This window comes from Mastigoproctus giganteus, chromosome 13 (assembly GCF_048544385.1).
Source record: "Mastigoproctus giganteus isolate SK-2022 chromosome 13, ASM4854438v1, whole genome shotgun sequence".
Taxonomy (NCBI): Eukaryota; Metazoa; Arthropoda; class Arachnida; order Uropygi; family Thelyphonidae; genus Mastigoproctus; species Mastigoproctus giganteus.
In genome coordinates this window covers 157,725,882-157,746,888 of record NC_143587.1, presented here as the reverse complement: position 1 = coordinate 157,746,888, position 21,007 = coordinate 157,725,882, and the positions used below count along the sequence as shown (strand labels likewise).

Here is a 21,007-nt window from a genome sequence, read left to right as displayed (position 1 = left end):
ATATATATATATATATACTATCATTGAATTATATTAAATAAAATTAAATTATAATAAATAAATAAATAAATGATTAAGCATTCATTTGAGGCAGCGACATGCAATTCCTCCATATGAAGCTGAAATACATCCATTATTTTAAATTAAACAAAACATAAGCCAGCAGTATGGCAAAAACTGTAGAGCGAAAATTAACATAAAAATAACCCAAATAAACAATCGAACGAAAAGAAAATTTTTCTTTTCGTTCGATTGTTTATTTGGGTTATTTTTATGTTAATTTTCGCTCTACAGTTTTTGCCATACTGCTGGCTTATGTTTTGTTTAATTTAAAATAATGGATATATATATATATATATATATGTACGCCTTCCTCGCCAATTAACCTCAAATCATGTTGATGGGTGAATCGTAGCTAACATGCACATATCACGCAAAATTTATTTACCAGGTACTTCAGTGTTTTAAATTATTGTCACAGAATAACATTATTAAAGTAATGTTATTTTAGAAAGGAAGTGCTAGTAGTTATTTATTCTTTATTAGGAAACGTATCATCCGAAAGTGGAACTGCCCTAATGTGTTTATGTAGATAATGTATTAAAATTGCCCTTCAGAATAATAATGATAAATTACGATTCATGGATGTGTGTGCGTGTGTATATATATATATACACACACCCTGGAAAGTAAAAATGGTAGATGCTACAATGTCAAATAAAATATTAAAATGTCATATCTAACTCCAAAGTTTTATTTTGTTAACATTTTCTGCAAACTCGCAGCAGGTGTGTAAACTATTTTTCTTTCTTTTTTTTTTTGCAGTTTCTCCATTTTACATTTGGAACACTTCGTTGTATTCACTTGAATAGGAAGTTGATGGTAGAGCATTATCAATTCGTTGAGAGACAGTCTCAACTAAGAAGAAAAAGAAATGTATTTTTTAAATAATTACCAATGCGCGCCATGAACGGGATTGGTGCCCCAGGCCTTGCATTTAATACTGCAGCATTTTCATTGTCAACTTTTCCCTACTAGGGTTCATGTGCTCTTGGTGAGCGAGGGGGGGGGGGGGATCCGTAGACCAGTTCCAGCGGGTAAGCGAAATGAACCCTCAGGAACTGGTCGAATTATTCGTTCTATATATAGCAAATTGATGATAAATAAAGTTATTATTATATATTTATGTAAAAATAAAGTTTGAGGCGTTAATAAAATAAAATAAACTTTTGGGCACTGAACCAAAATAAACTGAAACTCCAACCAGATCAAGTACTGGCATTTTGCAAAGCTGGAACAGAGATGTTTGTTTTTGATCAGGGTCAACATGAAAAATAAATCAGTGCCTGTCTCTGATATTATTATTAGCCATAGTGCAAGGAAGCCTAAGGCTTATGCTGCACCAGCCAAAAAAAAAAAAAAAATCCCCAAGTTACACTGTGTCAGAAGTAGAAAGGAATCACCAAGAAAGAATGATGATATCTAGCTCAGGACCCTGGGTTTGTCAAGTCCATATTCACCAGATGTGAGCCTCTGGGGGTTTATGTCAAAAAACTGCTGTTGTGAAAGAAAATTCTTTGTGAAACAGTGGGTTAAGATAATTTCATGAGAAGAGTAAGCTTAAATTAAATGTATACTGAACTGTGATTTAAAAAAAAAAAAAAAAGTGCAATCATTGGCAATTTGCTTGTTTTATGGCATTATAAACCACTTCAATCATAATATTAATTAAGTACAATTATTTGTTATTAATTTTAGTAATTAATTTACTTTATTAATTACAATTAATTATCAACCTTTATTACAGTAAAAGTTCCTTTCCAACAGTATTCCTATACTAAGTTGGTTTTTAACAAAATACTGTTTCTGTTCTGTATGTCTTATATAGTCTTATCTGTATGTCATATAGTCTTATGCATGTATATTTTATACCCTGCAATGTTTGTAAAAAGTATAACATAACAATTAGTGCACTATGACCAAAGTAGTCCATGTTCCAGTATTAGGGCACTGTCATTTTGACAGTGCCCTAATACTGGAACATTGGAATACTCATCCTAGGGGCTCACATCTGGTAAGTATGGGCTTGGCACACCCAGAATTTCTTCATGCATTAAGAATCTAAAGGTAAAAGACCCTCTGAGCAGCAGTGATTACAGTGTGCTGATGTGGGATTAACTTAAAGACATAACTACTGTCAAGGGTAAAGAGAAATGATTTGCTTTTGTAAGGGTGACTTCAGTAGTCTTAGACAGTTTTTAAATTCTGTACAGTGGGACCAACTGATGAGGTTACCAACTGTAAATTCTAAATGGGAAGCAGTCAGGGAATAGTTGTGGAAGCAAGTAGGCTTTTCATACCAATTAAAAATACCGTACCTGATTTATACTTAAATGGATGTCAGATGAAGTCAAGTGAAGAGAGTTGTGGCAGAGAAGAAAAATGTATGGGATGCATATAAATTGCATCCCATGCATTTTTCATACAGAGGTGTATGGTAGATATAAACTATTCTGTAATCGGAGGAGGTTAGGCAAGCTAAGGCAAATTACAAGAAATCCCTGGCAAAGAATGCCAAGAAAAGCAGCAGAAAATTCTTTACTTATATTAACAGCAAAAAGAAGGGGGTTGAATCAGTGGGCCACTTGATGTCAATAGTTTAGCTGTTAATGATCCTGCTCAGGGTGGTAACAAGCTAAATGGCTGTTTTTCATCTATATTCATGCATGAGGAATTGTTTAGGGAAGAGAATACCAGACGTTCATCCAAATGTAACAGTGAGCTAAATGATTTTGTGATTATGTCAGAGGAAAGTGGAAGAAAACTTGTTGAAGCTTAACATAAAAAAAAAAAATATTCCAGGGGTGGATGGGATCTATCCAATTATATTAAGGGAGACGGCAAAGGATGTAAGCAAAGCTATAGCTATAATTATGAGAGCTTCTTTCGATTCATCCTTCTATTTGCACATCTTCAGTCCTATGGACTGGAGATGTGCAAATGTATCTCCAATTCACAAAGGGGAACCTGAGTAGTTATAGACATTTTAGTTTAATATGTTTTACAGAGACAATAATAGAATCTCTGGTTAAAGAAATAATGCAGGATCATGTAGGCAGAATGCAATTATACTGCAATCACAACATGGATGTTAAGGGGTGATCTTGCCTGACCAGTCTCATCAGACACTATGATATAGTGACAAACTACCTGGATGCAAAAAATAATTTTGATATCCTACAGCATTAGCAGTGGCAAATAATGGAAGAAAGCAAGCTTATACAGCATCAGCCAAAAAAAAGAAAACGACACCTCCCATTTCACCTATTCATTCCTTCCAATAGTTTACCTAGTTCTTCCTTGAATTTATTCAACTAACAACTATCACAACAACAGATGGAAATGTGTTCCCACAATCAACCACCTGTTGCTAAAGGCAAACTTCTGGACATGTATTTTACAACCGTCCTTACTCAGTTTGAATTTGTGCCCCTTGTGTATAGTCTGAGCAAGAGAGAAACTCATCAGCATTGAGCTTGCTCACTCAATTCAAAGCCTCAAACATCTCAATCAGATCACTTTGCCAGTGCCTAGTCTCCAGATGTTTCAATTTGCAGAACTGAAGCCGTTCTTGGTAACAGCACTCCTTTGTACCGCTCACCAATATCGTTGCCCTTATCTATACTTGTTCCAGTAGCTCCACATCCTGTCTAAAATGAGGCTTCCAAACCTGCATGCAGTACTCAAGGTGTGGTCTGACTATTGCCTTATGGGATAATCAACTCCTTATCCCTGCTAGCAAAATTCCTGTATGTCATTGAAAAACCCCATGAGCTGGCCTGACAGCCTCTCTACATTGCTCAGAACTTCATATTTGACTGCACAGTTAGCATAATTATTTTCCACTAGTGAGTACCACATATTTGGTACGTTACTCAGGGGTTCATGCTACCCATATGCAGTACTTTGCATTTAATTGCCATTTCTCAGCCCGTCTGCCTAACTTTTCTAGATCTTGTTACAGTAGCATACTGTCATTAACCACACTGTCAACCTATGTTGCATAGTAGCATACTGTCATTAACCACATGTCAACCTTCTCTGTACTCGTTCCAGCAGCTCTACATCCTTCAAGAAGGATGTAGAGCTGCTGGAACGAGTACAGAGAAGGGCAACAAGATTAGTGAATGGAACAAAGGGGTGCTCTTACGAAGAAAGGCTTAAGTTTTGCAAATTACAGTGTCTGGAGACTAGGCACCAGCGAGGTGATCTTGATAGAGGTGTATAAAGCCTTGAATGGTTTAAGCATGCTCAATGCTGATGGGATTCTTCCTCTAGCTCAGAAAAATCACCTGAGAGGGCATAAATTCAAGTTGAGGAAAGACAGATGTAGGATAGACGTGCGGAAATTTGCCTTTAGCCAGCGGGTGGTTGGTTGGTGGAACAGACTTCCATCCCTTGTGGTGGAGGTTGATAGCCTAAATAAGTTTAAGGCTCAGCTGGACAGGTATTTTGAACGAACAGAGGGGTGAAGTGGAAGTGGGTTTTTTTTTTTTTTTTTTGGCTGATGCTGCATAAGCTTGCTTTCTTGCATCAAATGCCTCTACTAATGCTATGTGTTATCTGCAAATGTGGACATTTTAACATTACATATTTGATACTGTTAGACTGTTGTACAAACTGGAGCATTAAGGGCAAGTTACTGCTGTGGATAAAGTGGAGAGGACAGTGGTTATCAATGGGCAATGCACTTTGTGGACTAATGTTATTAGTAGGGTTCCCCCAGGGTTTACTGCTGGGCCCATTGTTGTTTTCAATATATATGAATGATATTGATTAAGATATTATTATTATTGGCCATGTGGTGCAAGGAAGCCTGAGGCTTGTGCTGCACTAGCCAAAAAAAATTCCCAAGTTACCCTGAGAGAGAGAGAGAGAGAGAGAGAAGTAGAAAGGAATCAGCAAGAAAGAGAAGTAGAAAGGAATCAGCAAGAAAGAGAAGAATGATGATATCCAGCTCAGGACCCTGGGTGTGCCAAGCCCATAACCAATTCCAGATGTGAGCCCCTGGGGTTATATCAGACTAAATGTCTGAGTTTGCAGTTGATACAAAGATTGACAGGGTGGTTAACGTCATTATGGCGAGCTACTGCAAAAAGATCTAAAAAAATTGGGTCAATGGGCTGAGATATGCCAGTTGTGTAACGTTGAAAAATGCAAGATACTGCATATGGATAGCAGTAATTCCAGAGCAGTAATTTTATCAACTGTGTGGTAGTGCTACACTCAGGGTAGTAGAGAATGAAAATGACCCTAGGGATATATGTGCAGTCAGACATTAAATTCTCTGTGCAGTGCATTGAGTTGAGGAAGGAAGGTTACAGGATAGATGTGGGGAAGTTTATCTTCAGCCAACGGGTGGTTGATTGTTGGAACAGGCTTCCATCTGTTGTTTTGGAAGAGTATGGGTTGAATAAATTCAAGGAAGAACTAAGCAGCTTCTTGGAGGTTACAGATAGGTGAACTATGTAGGTTTTTTTTTTTTTTGGCTGATGCAATATAAGCTTGCGTTTTTGCATCATCTGCCTTTACTACTACTAAGGCTGATATGCCTTCATCAGTATCATTAATAAATATAAAAAAAAAAAAAAACCAAAAAAATGGGCCGAATACTGAACCCTGGAGTACTCCATTGTTAACATTAGTCTATGATGAGCAGTGTCCATTAATAGGAACTGTCTTCTCCTACTCAACCACTCCTTTATGCAAATAAGAAACTTGCCCTTAATGTCACAATGCTCCAGTTTGTATAGCAGTTTTTTATGTGCAAAATTATCAAAAGCTTTCCTGAAATCCAAATATATGGTATCAGAATTATTTTTTGCATGAAGTTTCTTGTTGTGACCTTATTTTTTGCATCAAATATGTTCCTTACTATGACTGCATCGTAGTAATCATGCAGATTGGTTGAACATGGTTTAATGATCCTGCATTACTTCTTTTACCAGTGACTGGACTAGAATTTAAACTAACAGGTCTGTAATTACTTGTGTCATCCTTTGCTTCTCCTTTGTGAATTGGGGATACATTCGCACATTTCCAGTCCACAGGAACATCCCCTGAATCCAAGGATGCACTCATAATTATGGCTAAGGGTGTGCTTATTTCTTTTACTGTCTGCCTTAATAATTGGATAGATCTCTTCCATCCTATGTGCCTTTCTTATGTTTACCTTCAACAATTTCCCGTTCACTTTCCTCTCTGTTATTACAAATTCATTTAGCTCCCTGTTAGAGTTTAATAAACTTCTGACATACCCTTCCATAAAAATTCCTCACGTGTGAATGTAGATGCAAAACACTCATTCAGGTTTTCAGCAGTGTAAGCAGGATCATCAACAATCAAATTATTATTATTAGCCATATGGTACAAGGAAGCCTGAGGCTTATGCTGTACCAGCAAAAAAAAAAATTCCGAATTACCCTGAGAGAGAGAGAGAAAGTAGAAGGGAATCGCCAAGAAAAAGAAGAATGGTGATATCCAGCTCAGGACCCTAGGTGTGCCAAGCCCATACTCACCAGATGTGAGCCCCTGGAATATCGAGTGTACCAATTTGATTCATCCCCTAGTAGTGTTTACATAAGTAAAGAGATCTTTGCTGTTTTTCATTTTACCAATTTGATTCATCCCCTAGTGGTGTTTACATAAGTAAAGAGGTCTTTGCTGTTTTTCATTGCATCCTTTGCCAAAGATTTCACATAATCTTCTTTCACTTGCTTGACCTTCTCTGTGGCTTTATTGCAGACTAATTTAAATCTAACTTAGGCCTCTATGTTACCCGAAAATTTATATGCATCCCACCATGCACTTTTCTTCTCTGCTATAAGTTTCATCAGTTCATATGACATCCATTTAGGCCTGTACCTTGTAGGTATTTCTTTGTTGGTATGAAAAGCCTAGTAGCTTCTATGATTAATTCCATGAATACTTCATATTTAGAATTTTCTGCTGGGAATATCATCAGTTGGTCCCACTGTATAGAGTTTGTAAACTATATACAGTGGGACCTTTATGAAGACAGTGAAACAGCTTGACCTTTGCAAAAGCAAAAATCCCTCCTTTTACCATTGATGGTAGTTATATCTTTAAGTAAATACCAAATAAGTACCCTGTGATCACTGCCACCTAGTGGTTCTTTTATCTGCAGATCCTTAATACATGAACAGTCACTGGTGATAATCAGATCAAGATTATTACTTACTCTTGTTGCTTTGCTGTTATGCTGCTGTAGAAAACAGTTGTTCAATAAATCCACAAAAGTCTTTCTGGTCTGTGAGTGACCAACCCACAAGTTACAGTAAATATTTGGAAAGTTAAAGGATGTACTGGACCAAAGTATTTTGGCAACCCAGGCAGAAAGATTTTTTCGGTGCCACTTTTCTAAGAATATATATTTTTTTCTTCATCCACATTCGGGGATAAAGGGGAATGAACTCGCTGACAAAACTGCTAAAAATCCATCAACTTTTGATTTAACCTCCGTCCATGTTCCAGCCTCTGACTACAATCGCATCATACAAACAGCATGTCTCGTGCAGTGGAAAGATCTATGGCACTCCCAAACCAATAATAAACTCTATCAGTTGAAACAGCACCCAAAGCTTTGGCACACTAGTACCAAAACAGTGCGAAGAGAAGAAGTGGTACTTGCAAGGGCATGAATAGGACATACGTATCTCACTCACCTCCATCTACTCACAGGAGAGGATCCTCCTCAGTGTTCACACTGTTTAACACAGTTATCAGTGAAACATATTCTAATTGACTGCCCACAGTATCAACAAGACAGAACATCCGTCCTGTCTTCCCTGAGAAATCTGCGAGAACCAATGACACTAAATGACATTATTGGCGAGGAAGCAAATATCAATGAATTTTTCTCTTTCCTGAAAAAAATTGGACTATATCATAAATTCTGAAAGATCACTGTAACAAAAATCAAGTTATTACAACAAAAATTTGTTTTTAGCAGTTTCCTATGAACAGGCGCACTATAGCCTCAGCAGCTTATGCGCCATTAAACCTCCATAATACACACACACACACACACACACACACTTCAATTCATACTGCATCTTTTACATGCAACAGTAACAAAAGCTTTACTGAATTCTAAGTACAAGTAAAATTATTTTTTGCATCCATTTCCTTTCTTACTGCAACACAGTAGTCAATCAGATTGGTCAGACAGGATACCCCCACCCTAACAAACCTTGCTGTAATTTTGGTATAATTCCATTCCTTCTATATTTCTTTAACCACTGTCTCCTCTATTTTCCCTGGAAGAGAAATGAAGTTTACAGGTCTATAATAGCTCATTAGTATTAGTAGTGGCAAATGATGCAAGAAAGCAAGATTATACAGCATCAGCCAAAAAAAAAAAAAAAATCCCCAATAACATCCCACATCACCTGGTCACTCCTCCAGTAGTTTGTCTAGTTATTCTTTGAATGTATTCAACCCATCCATTTCCCCAAGAACAGGTGGAAGTATGATCCAACAATCAATCACCCACCGGCTGAAGGCAAATTTCTGCACATCTGTTCTACAACCCTCCTTCCTCAATTTGAATATATGTCCCCTCGTGCATAGTCTGAGAAAGAAGATGCATCTCATCAGCATTGAGCTTGTACAATCCATTCAAAGCCTTAAACACTCAATCAGATCACCTCACAGGTGCCCAGTTTTTTGAAGAACCGAAGCCTTTTTTAAGAAGCACTCCTTTGTTTGCCTTACTAGTTTTGTTGCCCCTCTTTGCACCCATTCCAGCAACTCTGGAATAGGTGGAAAGAAGGGCCCTTTATTAAAAATAAAACACATAATATAATTATGTTGAAGTATACAATGCAATAAATACCTTAAAGAATATTTGTGATTCTTCTTAGTAAAATAATAAAGTTGTGGTTGTAAGTGGGATTTTTTTGGTGCAAGGGCTATGGCCAAATTGCACCTAAAACAATAAAGTAGATGTTTGTTTTGTGTTAGGACAAACTTGAATGCATATATAACAGCCTGACACAAATAACAAGTGTCAGGCTGTTATATACATGTGCATAATAACATGACTCTTGACCTATCTGTTATGGAAACAGCTCTTTAACCACTAGAAATTTGCATTTGAAGTTTATTTTGTACACTGCATTATTTTCTACACCGTTATATAAGATTAAGATTATTTGGTTTTGAGATCATATTATAACATTTGTTTGTGCAAAAAATTTTAATAACTAGTTCACACGAACCGGTGCAAACCAGCTCCAGCTCATCACTGATACTATCCATTCAGATTGTCCCTTAACAAATCCATGCTCTGCCTGAAGTACAACTGCACTTCTGTATAGATGGTGCTGCATTATGTCTTCGAAATCCAGGAAAAATAATGGAATCACTGGTGATTCCATTATTTTTCCTGGAACAGAAGTTAAGCTAACAGTTCTCTAATTACTCATTTTATCCTTTGTTTCGACTTGGTGAATTAGGGATACCTTTACCCATGTCCAGTTCACTGAGATTTCAATTGAATCCAAAGATGTCTAATTATGTTTCTTATAATTATGGTTAAGGGTTTGCTTGCCTGATTTTTGCTGCCTCCCTTAATATAATTGGATAGATCCCATCCACTGCCTTTTTATGTATATCTTGAACAATTTCTCTTCCACTTTCCTCTTAGTTATCTCAAAGTCATTTAGCTCACTGCTAGAGTCAGAGTTTCATTAGTTCATCTAAAATCCATTTAGGTCTAAGCATTAAACAGTATTTCTTGTTTCTTATTTATATCAACAGCATGACAATAGCAAATTTCGTTTTAGAATTTGCTGTTTATAACATTTTTATATTATTTATGTTATATATATTATGCTGTACTGTTATGTTCTTAAAGTTATAAATTAGTTAGAATAGATAATAGAATTATCTATTAATTCAATTATCCTAGCTAATTGGAATGAGCCCAGACAGCAAGTTGCTGGGGATTTCAAGAACTACTGGGAATCATTATGAAACAAGTAAATACATGGTGTAGTCACCTTTCCTCTTCAAGAGTATCTCGTGGGATACATAATGACTCTTCTTATGATTAAAGCTGGCCCCTTTCAAAATCGGCCATGTATTAGACAATGGCATATATCACCACATTATCTGATGCCACAGAAACCAAAACAAAACCAACTCCAAAAACTGCTGTTAAAGGAAGACCTGCAACTAGGTGAAAGGATGGGATCAGTGAACTTTTGGGCGTGATGTTTTGCGATGCTGCTCATATAGCACATTATCAATGTAGATGGAGGAATTTGTTGGTGACCACAGCAGCTCCCAGGGGAACTATGACTGGAAGAAATACATAGGCTGAGTTAGGATAACTAAGAGTAAGAACAGGTTCATGTATACTTTCATGTACACCAATGCTAGAAGTATAGTAAATACATTTGATGAATTTGAAGTGCTTGTCAAGACATCGAAGGCAGATATTGTTGGGATATCAGAGACATGGTGTCATTCCAATTCTGCGCTCACTGCTTATTATTGTTGTCATAAGCAGTGAGTGCAGAATTGGAATTTGGAGAGTACAATGTGTACTGAAAGGATAGACAGAGCAGAAAGGGAGGAGGGGTTATGTCGTTAGTTAAGAAACACATAAAATCTAAGGAAGTGCATCCAGTTGACATTGGTGGACAGTGCAATGTTGAGTCAGTTTGGTGTGACATAAGCACTGGGAAAGGGAAAATAAGAATAGGAGTGTGTTATAGGAATAATGACTCTGATGAGTACAACAAACAGTTGTGCAAAGAAATAGAGTAGGCCATTAAATTGGGCTGAGCTATACATACGATCTAGGAAGTTGATAGGTTAAATAAATTTAAGGAGGAACTGGACAGGCATTTGGAGGGAATGATGTGATTTTTTTTTTTTTTTTTTGGCTGATGCTGCATAAGCTCATACACTTGCTTTCTTGCATCACATGCCACTACTACTACTACTACTACTATAAATCAGAATGTCTTGTAATGGGGGATTTTAACTTTCCAGATATTGATTGAAACTTATGGTTTGGTCACACGCACACCTGCAAGGCTTTTGTGGATTTATTGGAGCATTGTTTTCTACAGCAACATGTTCGAGGGGCAATCACAGGGAGTAATACTCTTAATCTGATTATCAGCAGTGATTGTTCATGCATTAAGAATTTGCAGATAAAGGTACCACTAGGTAACAGTGATCACTGTGTACTGATGTGGGATTTACTTAAAGATATAACTACCATTAAGGGTAAAGGGAAGGGTCTTTGCTTTCATAAAGGTGACTTAAAGTGGTCTCAGACAGTTTCTAAGTTCTATACAGTGGAATCAACTGATGATGTTAAAAAGAGTGAATTCTAAATGAGAAGCCTTCAAGGAATTAGGCTAGGAAGCTACTAGGATTTTCATATCAACTAAGAAATACTGTTCAAGATTTAGACCTAAATGGATGTCAGATGAAGCTCATGGCAGAGAAGAAAAATGCATGGGGTGCATATAAATCAGTGGGTGACACAGACGCCTACGACATATATAAACTAATCTGTAATCAAATCACAAAGGAGGTTAGGCAAGCGAAGACTGATTACGAGAAATCCTTAGCAAAGGATGCAAAGAAAAACAACAAAGACTTCTTTACTTATGTAAACAGTAGAAAGAAGGGGATGAATCAGATTGGTCCACTTGATATTGATGATCCTGCTCAGATAGCTGACAAACTGAATGAGTATTTTGTATCTACATAGACACATGAGAAGTTATTCAATGAGGGGAGTGCCAGAAGTTTATTAAACCCTAACAGGGAGCTAAGTGATTTTGTAATAACCGAGAGCAAAGTGGAGGAGAAATTGTTGAAGTTAAACATAAGGAAAGCACCTGGGGTGGACAGGATCTATCCAGTTATATTAAAGGAGGCAGCAAAGGAATCTGCAGATAAAGGAACCATTGGGTGGCAGTGATCACAGTGTGTTGAAGTGGGATTTACTCAAAGAGGTAACTACCATCAAGGGTAAAGAGAAGGGTTTTTGCTTTCGTAAAGGTGACTACGGTGGTCTGAGACAGTATTTAAATTCTATACGGTGCAATCAACTGATGATGTTACCAACAGCAAATTCAAAATGGGAAGCATTCAAAGAATTAATCTTGGAAGCTACTAGGCTTTTCATACCAACAAAGAAATATTGTTCAAGATTTAGGCCAAAATGGATGTCAGATGAACTAATTAGACATGTGACAGAGAAGAAAAATACATGGGATACATATAAATTAACATGTGACACAGAAGCCTATGATAGATATAAGCTGGTCTGTAACCAAGTTACAGAGGAGGTTAGGCAGGCGAAGGCAGATTACGAGAAATCTTTTGCAAAGGATGCAAAGAAAAACAGCAACGAGTTCTTTACTTATGCAAACTCTAGAAGGAAGGGGATGAATCAGATTGGTCCACGATATCGATGGTTCAACTGTTGATGATCCTGCTCCAGTAGCTAACAAACTAAATGAATATTTTGCATCGACATTCACACATGAGGAGTTATTCAGGGAAGGGAATGCCAGAGGTGTATTCAATTCTAGCAGTAAGCTAGATAATCTTGTAAAAACGGAGAGTAAAGTGGAGGAGAAATTGTTGAAGATAAGCACAAAAAATTGTTGAAGATAAGCACATCTGGGGTAGATGGAGTCTATCCAGTTATATTAAAGGAGGTGGCAAAAGAAGTAAGCAAACCCTTAGCCATAATTATGAGAGCTTCCCTGGACTCAGGGGAGGTACCCATAGACTGGAGATGTGCAAATGTGACCCCAATCCACAAAGGAGGATCAAAGGGGGAAGACAGGTAATTACAGACCTGTTAGTTTAACTTGTGTTCCAGGGAAATTAATGGAGGCACTGGTTAAAGAAGCACGACTTAAGTTATAGCTCGGACACAGAATGGGTTTATTAAGGGGAGTCTTGTCTGACTAATTTGATTGGTTACTATGATGTCACAAAGGAACTGGATGCAAAGAATAACTTTAATATCATATATTTGGATCTTAGAAAAGCCTTTGATAGTGTTGCGCATGGAAGACTGCTGCACAAATTGGAGCAGTGTGGCATTGGAGGGAAATTGCTGCTATGGATAAAGGGATGGTTGAGTGGGAGAAGATAGAGAGTGGTAATCAATGGAAACTGCTCTTCATGGACTAATGTTATTAGTGGAGTCCCTCAGGGTTCAGCGTTGGGACCATTGTTGTTTTCTGTATTTATAAATGATATTGATGATGGTATATCAAGCTTAATGTCCAAGTTTGCAGACGATATGAAGGCTGGCAGGGTTGTTAATGACACTAATGAAAGTACACTGCTACAACAGGATCTAGAAAAGTTGAGCAGATGGGCTGAGACGTGGAAAATGAAGTTTAACATTGTAAATGTAAAGTACTACATATGGAAAGCAGTAATCCCAGAGTAACATGTCAACTCTGTGGTACCACACTAACAGTGGTAGAGAATGAAAAGGACCTGGGGGTAATTGTGCAGGCAGGTATGAAATTTTCTGAGCAGTGGAGATGGTCTGCAAGAGTAGGCCATGGTGTCTTGTCAGTGACATACAGTAATTTTTGAGTACTGTATACGGGTCTGGAGGCCTCATTTTAAAAAGGATGTAGAGCTGTTGGAACGAGTACAGAGAAGGGCAACAACATTAGTAAATGGAACAAAGGGTTGTTCTTACGAAGAAAGGCTTAAGTTTTGCAAACTACAGTGTCTGGAGACTAGGCACCTGCGAGGTGATCTGATTGAGGTGTATAAAGCCTTGAATGGTTTAAGCATGCTCAATGCGGATGAGATTTTTCCTCTTGCTCAGAATAATTGCCTGAGAGGATATAAATTGAAAAGACGGTTGTAGGATAGATGTGCGGAAGTTTGCCTTTAGCCAGCGGGTGGTTGATTGCTGGAACAAACTTCCATCTGTCGTAGAAGTTGATAGCTTAAATCGATTCAAGGCACAACTTGATAAACATTTGGCGCGAATGGATGGGTGAAATAAGGGGTTTTTTTTTTTTTTTTTTTGGCTGATGGTATATAAGCTTGCTTTCTTGTATCATGTGCCTTTGCTAATGCAAAGGAAGTAAGCAAACCCTTAGCCATAATTATGAGAGCTTCCTTGGACTTAGGGGAGGTTCCCATGGGCTGGGTGTGCAAATGTATCACCAATTCACAAAGGTGGTTCAAAAGGTGACACAAACATGTTAGTTTACATGTTAGTTTAACTTGTCTGGGGAAAATAATGGAATCACTGATTAAAGAAGCACTGCAGGATCATCTAGACAACACTGGAGTAATAGTGAAAACACAGTATGGGTTTGCTAAGGGGATGTCTTGTCTGACCAATTTAATTGGTTACTACGATGTGGTCACAAAGGAACTGGATGCAAAAAATAATTTTGATATCATATACTTTGATTTCAGGAAAACTTTTGATACCATTGCACATGGAAGACTGCTTTACAAATTGGAGCGGTAAGGCATTAAGGGCAAGTTGCAACCAACCAAAAGGATGGTTGAGTGAGAAACGACAGAGAGTGGTAATAAATGGATACTGCTCTTTATGGGGCTAATGTTATTAGAGGATTCCCCCAGGGTTTGGTGTTGGGTCCATTGTTGTTTTGTTTATTTATCAGTGATATTGATTAAGGTATATCAGGCTTAATGTCCAAGTTTGCAGATGATACATAGGTTGGCAGGGTTCTTAAGGGCAGGAAAGACACTATGCTACTGCAACTGATCTATAAAAGGTAGGCAGCTGGGAGAAGTGGCAACTGAAGTTTAACTTTGACAAATGCAAAGTACTATATGTGGGTAGCACTAACCCAAGATAAATGCCAACTCTGTGGTACAACACTCAGGGAAGTGGAGAATGAAAAGGACCTGGGGGTAATTGTTTAGTCAGATATGAAGTTCTCTGAGTAGTGCAGATGGGCTGCCAGAGCAAGTCATGGAGTCTTGTCAATGATATTTAGGAATTTTGCAAGCAGAGACAAGGAGATGATTATCCCCATGTATAAATCAATGGTTAGGCTACACCTTGAGTACCGTGTACAGGTTTGGAGGCCTCATTTTAGGATGGATATAGAGTTGCTAGATGTTTGTCTGTTGTTTGGTTTTTAGGAACATTAGCAACTAAGGCCATATTGCTCCCGGAATATGCGGTGGTCATTCCCTGACCTTTCGCATCCTCCATATTTGGTGGTGACAGGCTCGAACCCCGGTCTAATCAAGAAGCGTATGCTATGCACTGCTGCTCCTTCCCACCTGGCAACGGAGGCGTAGAGGTTCTAGAGCAAGGGCAACAAGATGCAAGAGGAACAAAGATGTGCTTTTACTAAGGAAGGCTTAAGTTCTGCATGTTGCAGCATATGAAGACTAGGCACGTGCGAGGTGATCTGATTGAGGTGTAGAAGGCCTTAAATGGTTTGGGCAGGCTCAATGGTGATAGGATTCTTTTGCTTGCTCAGATTATGAACCTGAGGGGCATAGATTCAAATTGAGGAAAGACAGTTGCAGAATAGATGTGTGGAAGTTTGCTTTTAGCCAGTAGGTAGTTGATTACTGGAACAGACTTCCATCTGTTGTTGTGGAAGTTGATAACTTAATTAAATTTAAGGCTGAATTAGACAAACATTTGGAGTGATTGGATGGGTGAAATGGGAAGGTTTTTTTTTTTTTTTTTTTTGGCTTCAGCAATATATAAACTTGCCTTCTTGCATCATATGCCTCAACTAATGCTAATAACAAAGATTATGCCAGTCTCTATGATTAGAACTTTCAAGCTACCTGTTTACCACAATTAAAGCACTATAATTCCCTGCTTCTTTGTGAATGGGAGATACATTTGTACACCTCTAATCTGTGTTCTTTCCCCTGAATCCAAGAATGCTCTTATAATTATGAAGGGTTATATATGTCTTGATATATTGCATCAGCCCCAGGTCCCTTATTTACCATAGCTTCAGCAATTCCTCTTTCATATGCTTCTCAGTTGCAGCAAACTCATTTAATTCCCACTTATAACATGTACTTTTGGTGTTTCCATCCCTAAAAACATCTTCACATGTGAATATAGATGCAAAATATTTATTTAGTAGGTCACCAACCTGAACAGAATTGTCAATAGTTATGCCATTCATCCTATCCTATTGTTTATCCTATCTTTCTACTATTAATCTCCATTTGTAGAAGAATAAGAGAAATTTACCTCTATATGATACGTAGAACACTTCCGTACAATAGTCTCCAGAAGTGTTCTACGTATTATATTGAGGTAAATTTCTCTTATTCTTCTACAATTAGCATTAGCATTAGTACAATTAGCATTAGTAGAGGCATTTGATGCATGAAAGCAAGCTTATGCACCATCAGCCAAAAAAAAATAAAAAATAAAAATAAATAAATAAAAAAAAAACCACTTCCACTTCACCCCTCTGTTCGTTCGAAATACCTGTCCAGCTGAGCCTTAAACTTATTTAGGCTATCAACTTCCACGACAAGGGATGGAAGTCTGTTCCACCAACCAACCACCCGCTGGCTAAAGGCAAATTTCCTCACATCTGTCCTACATCTGTCTTTCCTAAATTCGAATTTATGCCCTCTCAGGTGATTATTCTGAGCAAGGGGAAGAATCCCATCAGCATTGAGTATGCTCAAACCATTCAAGGCTTTATACACCTCTATCAGATCACCTCGCTGTTGCCTAGTCTCTGTAATTTGCAAAACTTAAGCCTTTCTTCATAAGAGCACCCCTTTGTTCCATTCACCAGTCTTGTTGCCCTTCTCTGTACTCGTTCCAGCATCTCTACATCCTTCTTGAAATGAGGCCTCCAGACCTGTATACAGTACTATAGGTGTGGCCTTACCATTGCCTTATACAAGGGAATAATCACCTCCTTATCCCTGCTAGAAAAATTCCTATATATCATCGACAATACACCATGAGCTACTCTTGCGGCCCGTCTGCACTGCTCAGAAATCTTCATATCTGCCTGCACAACCACCCCCAGGTCCCTTTCATTCTCTACCACTGTCAGTGTAGTACCACAGAGTTGATACGTTGCTCTGGGGTTGCTGTTTCCCATATGTAGTACTTTACATTTGTCAATGTTAAACTTCATTTGCCACCTCTCAGCCCATCTGCTCAACCTTTCCAGATCCTGTTGCAGTAGCATAGTGTCAGTACTGTCCTTGACAACCCAGCCAACCTTCATATCGTCTGCAAACTTGGACATTAAGCTTGATATACCATCATCAATATCATTTATAAATACAGAAAATAATAATGGACCCAATACTGAACCCTGAGGGACTCCACTAATAACATTAGTCCACGATGAGCAGTGTCCATTGATTACCACTCTCTGTCTTCTCCCCCTCAACCACCCCTTTATCCATAGCAGCAATTTGCCTCCAATGCCACACTGCTCCAATTTGTGCAGCAGTCTTCCATGTGCAGCAGTATGAAAAGCCTTTCTAAGATCCAAGTATATAATATCAAAGTTATTCCCTGCATCCAGTTCTTTTGTGACTGCATCATAGTATCCAATCAAATTGGTCAGGCAAGACTTCCCCTTAACAAAACCATGCTGTGTCTGAGCTATAACTGAAGTCTTGTCTAGATGATCCTGCAGTGCTTCTTTAACCAGTGCCTCCATTAATTTTCCTGGAACAGAAGTTAAACTAACAGGTCTATAATTACTTGTGTCGCCCTTTGATCCTCCTTTGTGAATTGGTGTCACATTTGCACATCTCCAGTCCATGGGTACTTCCCCTGAGTCCAAGGAAGCTCTCATAATTATGGCTAAGGGTTTGCTTACTTCCTTTGCTGCCTCCTTTAATATAACTGGATAGATCCCATCCACCCCAGGTGCTTTTCTTGTATTTATCTTCAACAATTTCTCCTCCACTTTACTCTCAGTTATTACAAGATTCTCTAGCTTACTGCCAGAGTTGAATGCACCTCTGGCATTCCCCTCGCTGAATAACTCCTCCTGTGTGAATGTCGATGCAAAATATTCATTTAGTTTGTTAGCTACCTGAGCAGGATCATCAATAGTTGACCCATTGATATCAAGTTGACCAATCTGATTCATCCCCTTCCTTCTAAGTTTACATAAGTAAAAAACTCTTTGCTATTTTTCTTTGCATCCTTTGCCAAAGATTTCTTGAAATCTGCCTTGGCCTGCCTAACCTCCTTTGTAACTTGGTTACAGATCAACTTGTATCTATCATAGGCTTCTGTGTCATGTGTTAATTTGTATGTATCCCATGCATTTTTCTTCTCTGCCATATGTCTCATTAGTTCATCTGACATCCACTTAGGCCTAAACCTTGAACAATATTTCTTGGTATGTAAAGCCTAGTAGCTTCCAAGATAAGTTCTTTGAATGCTTCCCATTTTGAATTTGCTGTTGGTAACATCATCAGTTGGTCCCACTGTATAGAATTTAAATACTGTCTCAGTCCATCGTAGTCGCCTTTACGAAAGCAATAACCTTTTTCCCTTTACCGCTAATGGTAGTTACCTCTTTGAGTAAATCCCACTTCAGCACACTGTGATCACTGCCACCTAATGGTTCATTTACCTGCAGATTCTTAATGCAAGAAGAATCACTACTGATAATCAAATCAAGAGTATTACTCCCTCTAGTTGCCTCCCGAACATGCTGATGTAGAAAACAATCATCCAATAAATCCACAGTTTTATGTTGATATCAATAATTATTGATATAAACATAAAACATTGAGCATCAAAGCTCTGTTATATACTGTACTATCAAACTATTAATCTCTGCATTCTAAGTAAGAATTTCTCATAATCTGCCTTAAACCCCGGCGCTCACATCTGGTGAGTATGGGTTGGGCACACCAAGGGCCCTGAGCTGGATATCATCATTCTTCTCCTCCTTAGTGATTGATTTCTCTCTCTCTCTCTCGGGGTAGTTCAGAAATTTTTTTTGGCTGGTGCAGCATAAGCCTCAGGCTTCCTTGCACCATATGGCTAATAATAATATTAATAATAACTTTCTAACCCTTTCCCCCTTACTTGATTTTATTGCAGTTTAGTTTGCACTTACTGTATTCCATGACCACTGCTAATTTATATATATTCCACACATTTTTTTTTTTTTTACCTGCCACTAGCCTCATCGGTTCAGCTGACGTTCACTATGTCCAACCTTTGAATAATATCTTTTAGTTACTAATAATTTGGTAACTTGTATGATTACTTCCTATTTAGAAGTTGCTCTTCGTGATGTCATCAGTTGATCCCATTGAAAGGAATTCAAAAACTGTCTAAGAAGACAGATGCATTTATGAAAGCTTCTCCTTATGCTTGACAGTACTTATATAACCAGGTGGTTAGGGGCGTTCCTAGGGTATGTGGTGCCCCGGTGCCAATGAAATTTGGCACTCCCTTTAAAATTTCCTTCATATGTGTATGTAAGTTTCAGGTTTTCAGGTGCCCCTTGAATGTTGGTGCCCGGGTGCAATGCACTCCATTCACCCTTGGGACGGCCCACTCCTACAAGTGGTAGTGGCTCCCAGAATGTAGCAAAAATGGTGGCAGGTCACCTGACAGGTGTCAAATTTTCTGTTTGTTTTTTTGAATTTTTTTTAAATTTTAATAATTTTGTTTAAACAGCTCCAATATTTTACCTTTTCTTAATGGATTCTATTCCATTTTATGCCTATTTTATGACTTTTAAATTTTTGATGAAAAAATCAAAAATTTTATAACATGCTACGTGTTTTATGCCTTTTATTTTGAAAAAATAAATATGAATTCTGCTGAAACTTGCAAAAAAATTTTTTTAGACGTAAAATAGAAACATCATTCTCTTATTCTGTTCTATTTTCTAGTTTAAAAAGTCCGATAACTGTGCTAGCTTTCAAATATGTGTATGCGCATATATTTCTACTTATTATTATGTATATAAATATTAAAAAATGAAAAACACATTATACATATATTCGATACTGTTAGATATTTCCGTTTTTCAGGTTTATTTCAAATCTGGCACACTTCACAGCGTGTCAGATTTGAAACTACGACTCTTGCTTCCCGCAATGTAGTGGCAAATTGGAGAGAATATCAGGTTTCGTATAATAATCTTTTTTTATGAAAACAATAAATCTTTTAAAAACAACTAGGATAAGTATGTAGATGTGTGAGGATTAAAACAAATAACCTGAAACTTTAAACAAATACAGAATTGACACTTTAGCATTAGTAGAGGCATATGATGCAAGAAAGCAAACTTATATAGCATCAGCCAAAAAAAAAAAAAATACCTCTCATTTCACCAATCCATTCACTCCAAATGTTTGTCTAATTCTGCTTTGAACTTATTTCAGTTGTTGACCTCCACTACAACAGATAGAAGTTTGTTCCAGCTATCAACCATTCACTTGTCCAGTGTCATGCTCTACTCTTCAAATAAAAAGCTAAATAGTTGCAAAAACTGTTGCAAGTAGCCTGACAGGTTTTCGTGTGCAATTTTTTGTACAGAAACCAAAAAAAGTCACTTCAGAAACTATTGCAGTAAAAGTTTGACTATATTAGCATTTTTTTTAAGCATTAGCAGAAGCTTATGATGCAAGAAAGAAAGCTTATATAACATCAGTCAAAAAAAACAAAAACAAAAACCCTTCCCATTTCACCCCTCCGTTCACTCCAAATGCTTGCCCAGTTCTGCCTTGAACTTGTTTAAGTTTTCGACCTCCACTACGACAGATGGAAGTTTGTTCCAGCAATCAACAAAACACTGCTAAAAACAAATTTCCGCATATCTATTCTACAACTGTCTTTCCTCAATTTCAATTTACTTCCCCTCAGGCAATTAATCTGGGCAAGAGGAAGAATCCTATCAGCATTAAGCTTTCTCAAACCATTCAAGGC

General features: G+C 37.7%; 1 protein-coding gene across 2 annotated transcripts in view; it reads left to right on the top strand.

Moving 5' to 3' along the window:
• Positions 1 to 353: 353 nt before the first annotated feature.
• Positions 354 to 21,007, top strand: part of LOC150076548 (beta-1,3-glucosyltransferase) — a 377,468-nt gene continuing 356,814 nt past the window's right edge. For both annotated transcript variants that reach the window (XM_090387063.1, XM_090387062.1), the window contains exon 1: positions 354 to 451. In XM_090387063.1, the coding sequence (XP_090243189.1) occupies positions 421 to 451 (31 nt within the window). In that variant the 5' untranslated portion in view covers positions 354 to 420. The remainder of the gene's footprint in view (positions 452 to 21,007) is intronic.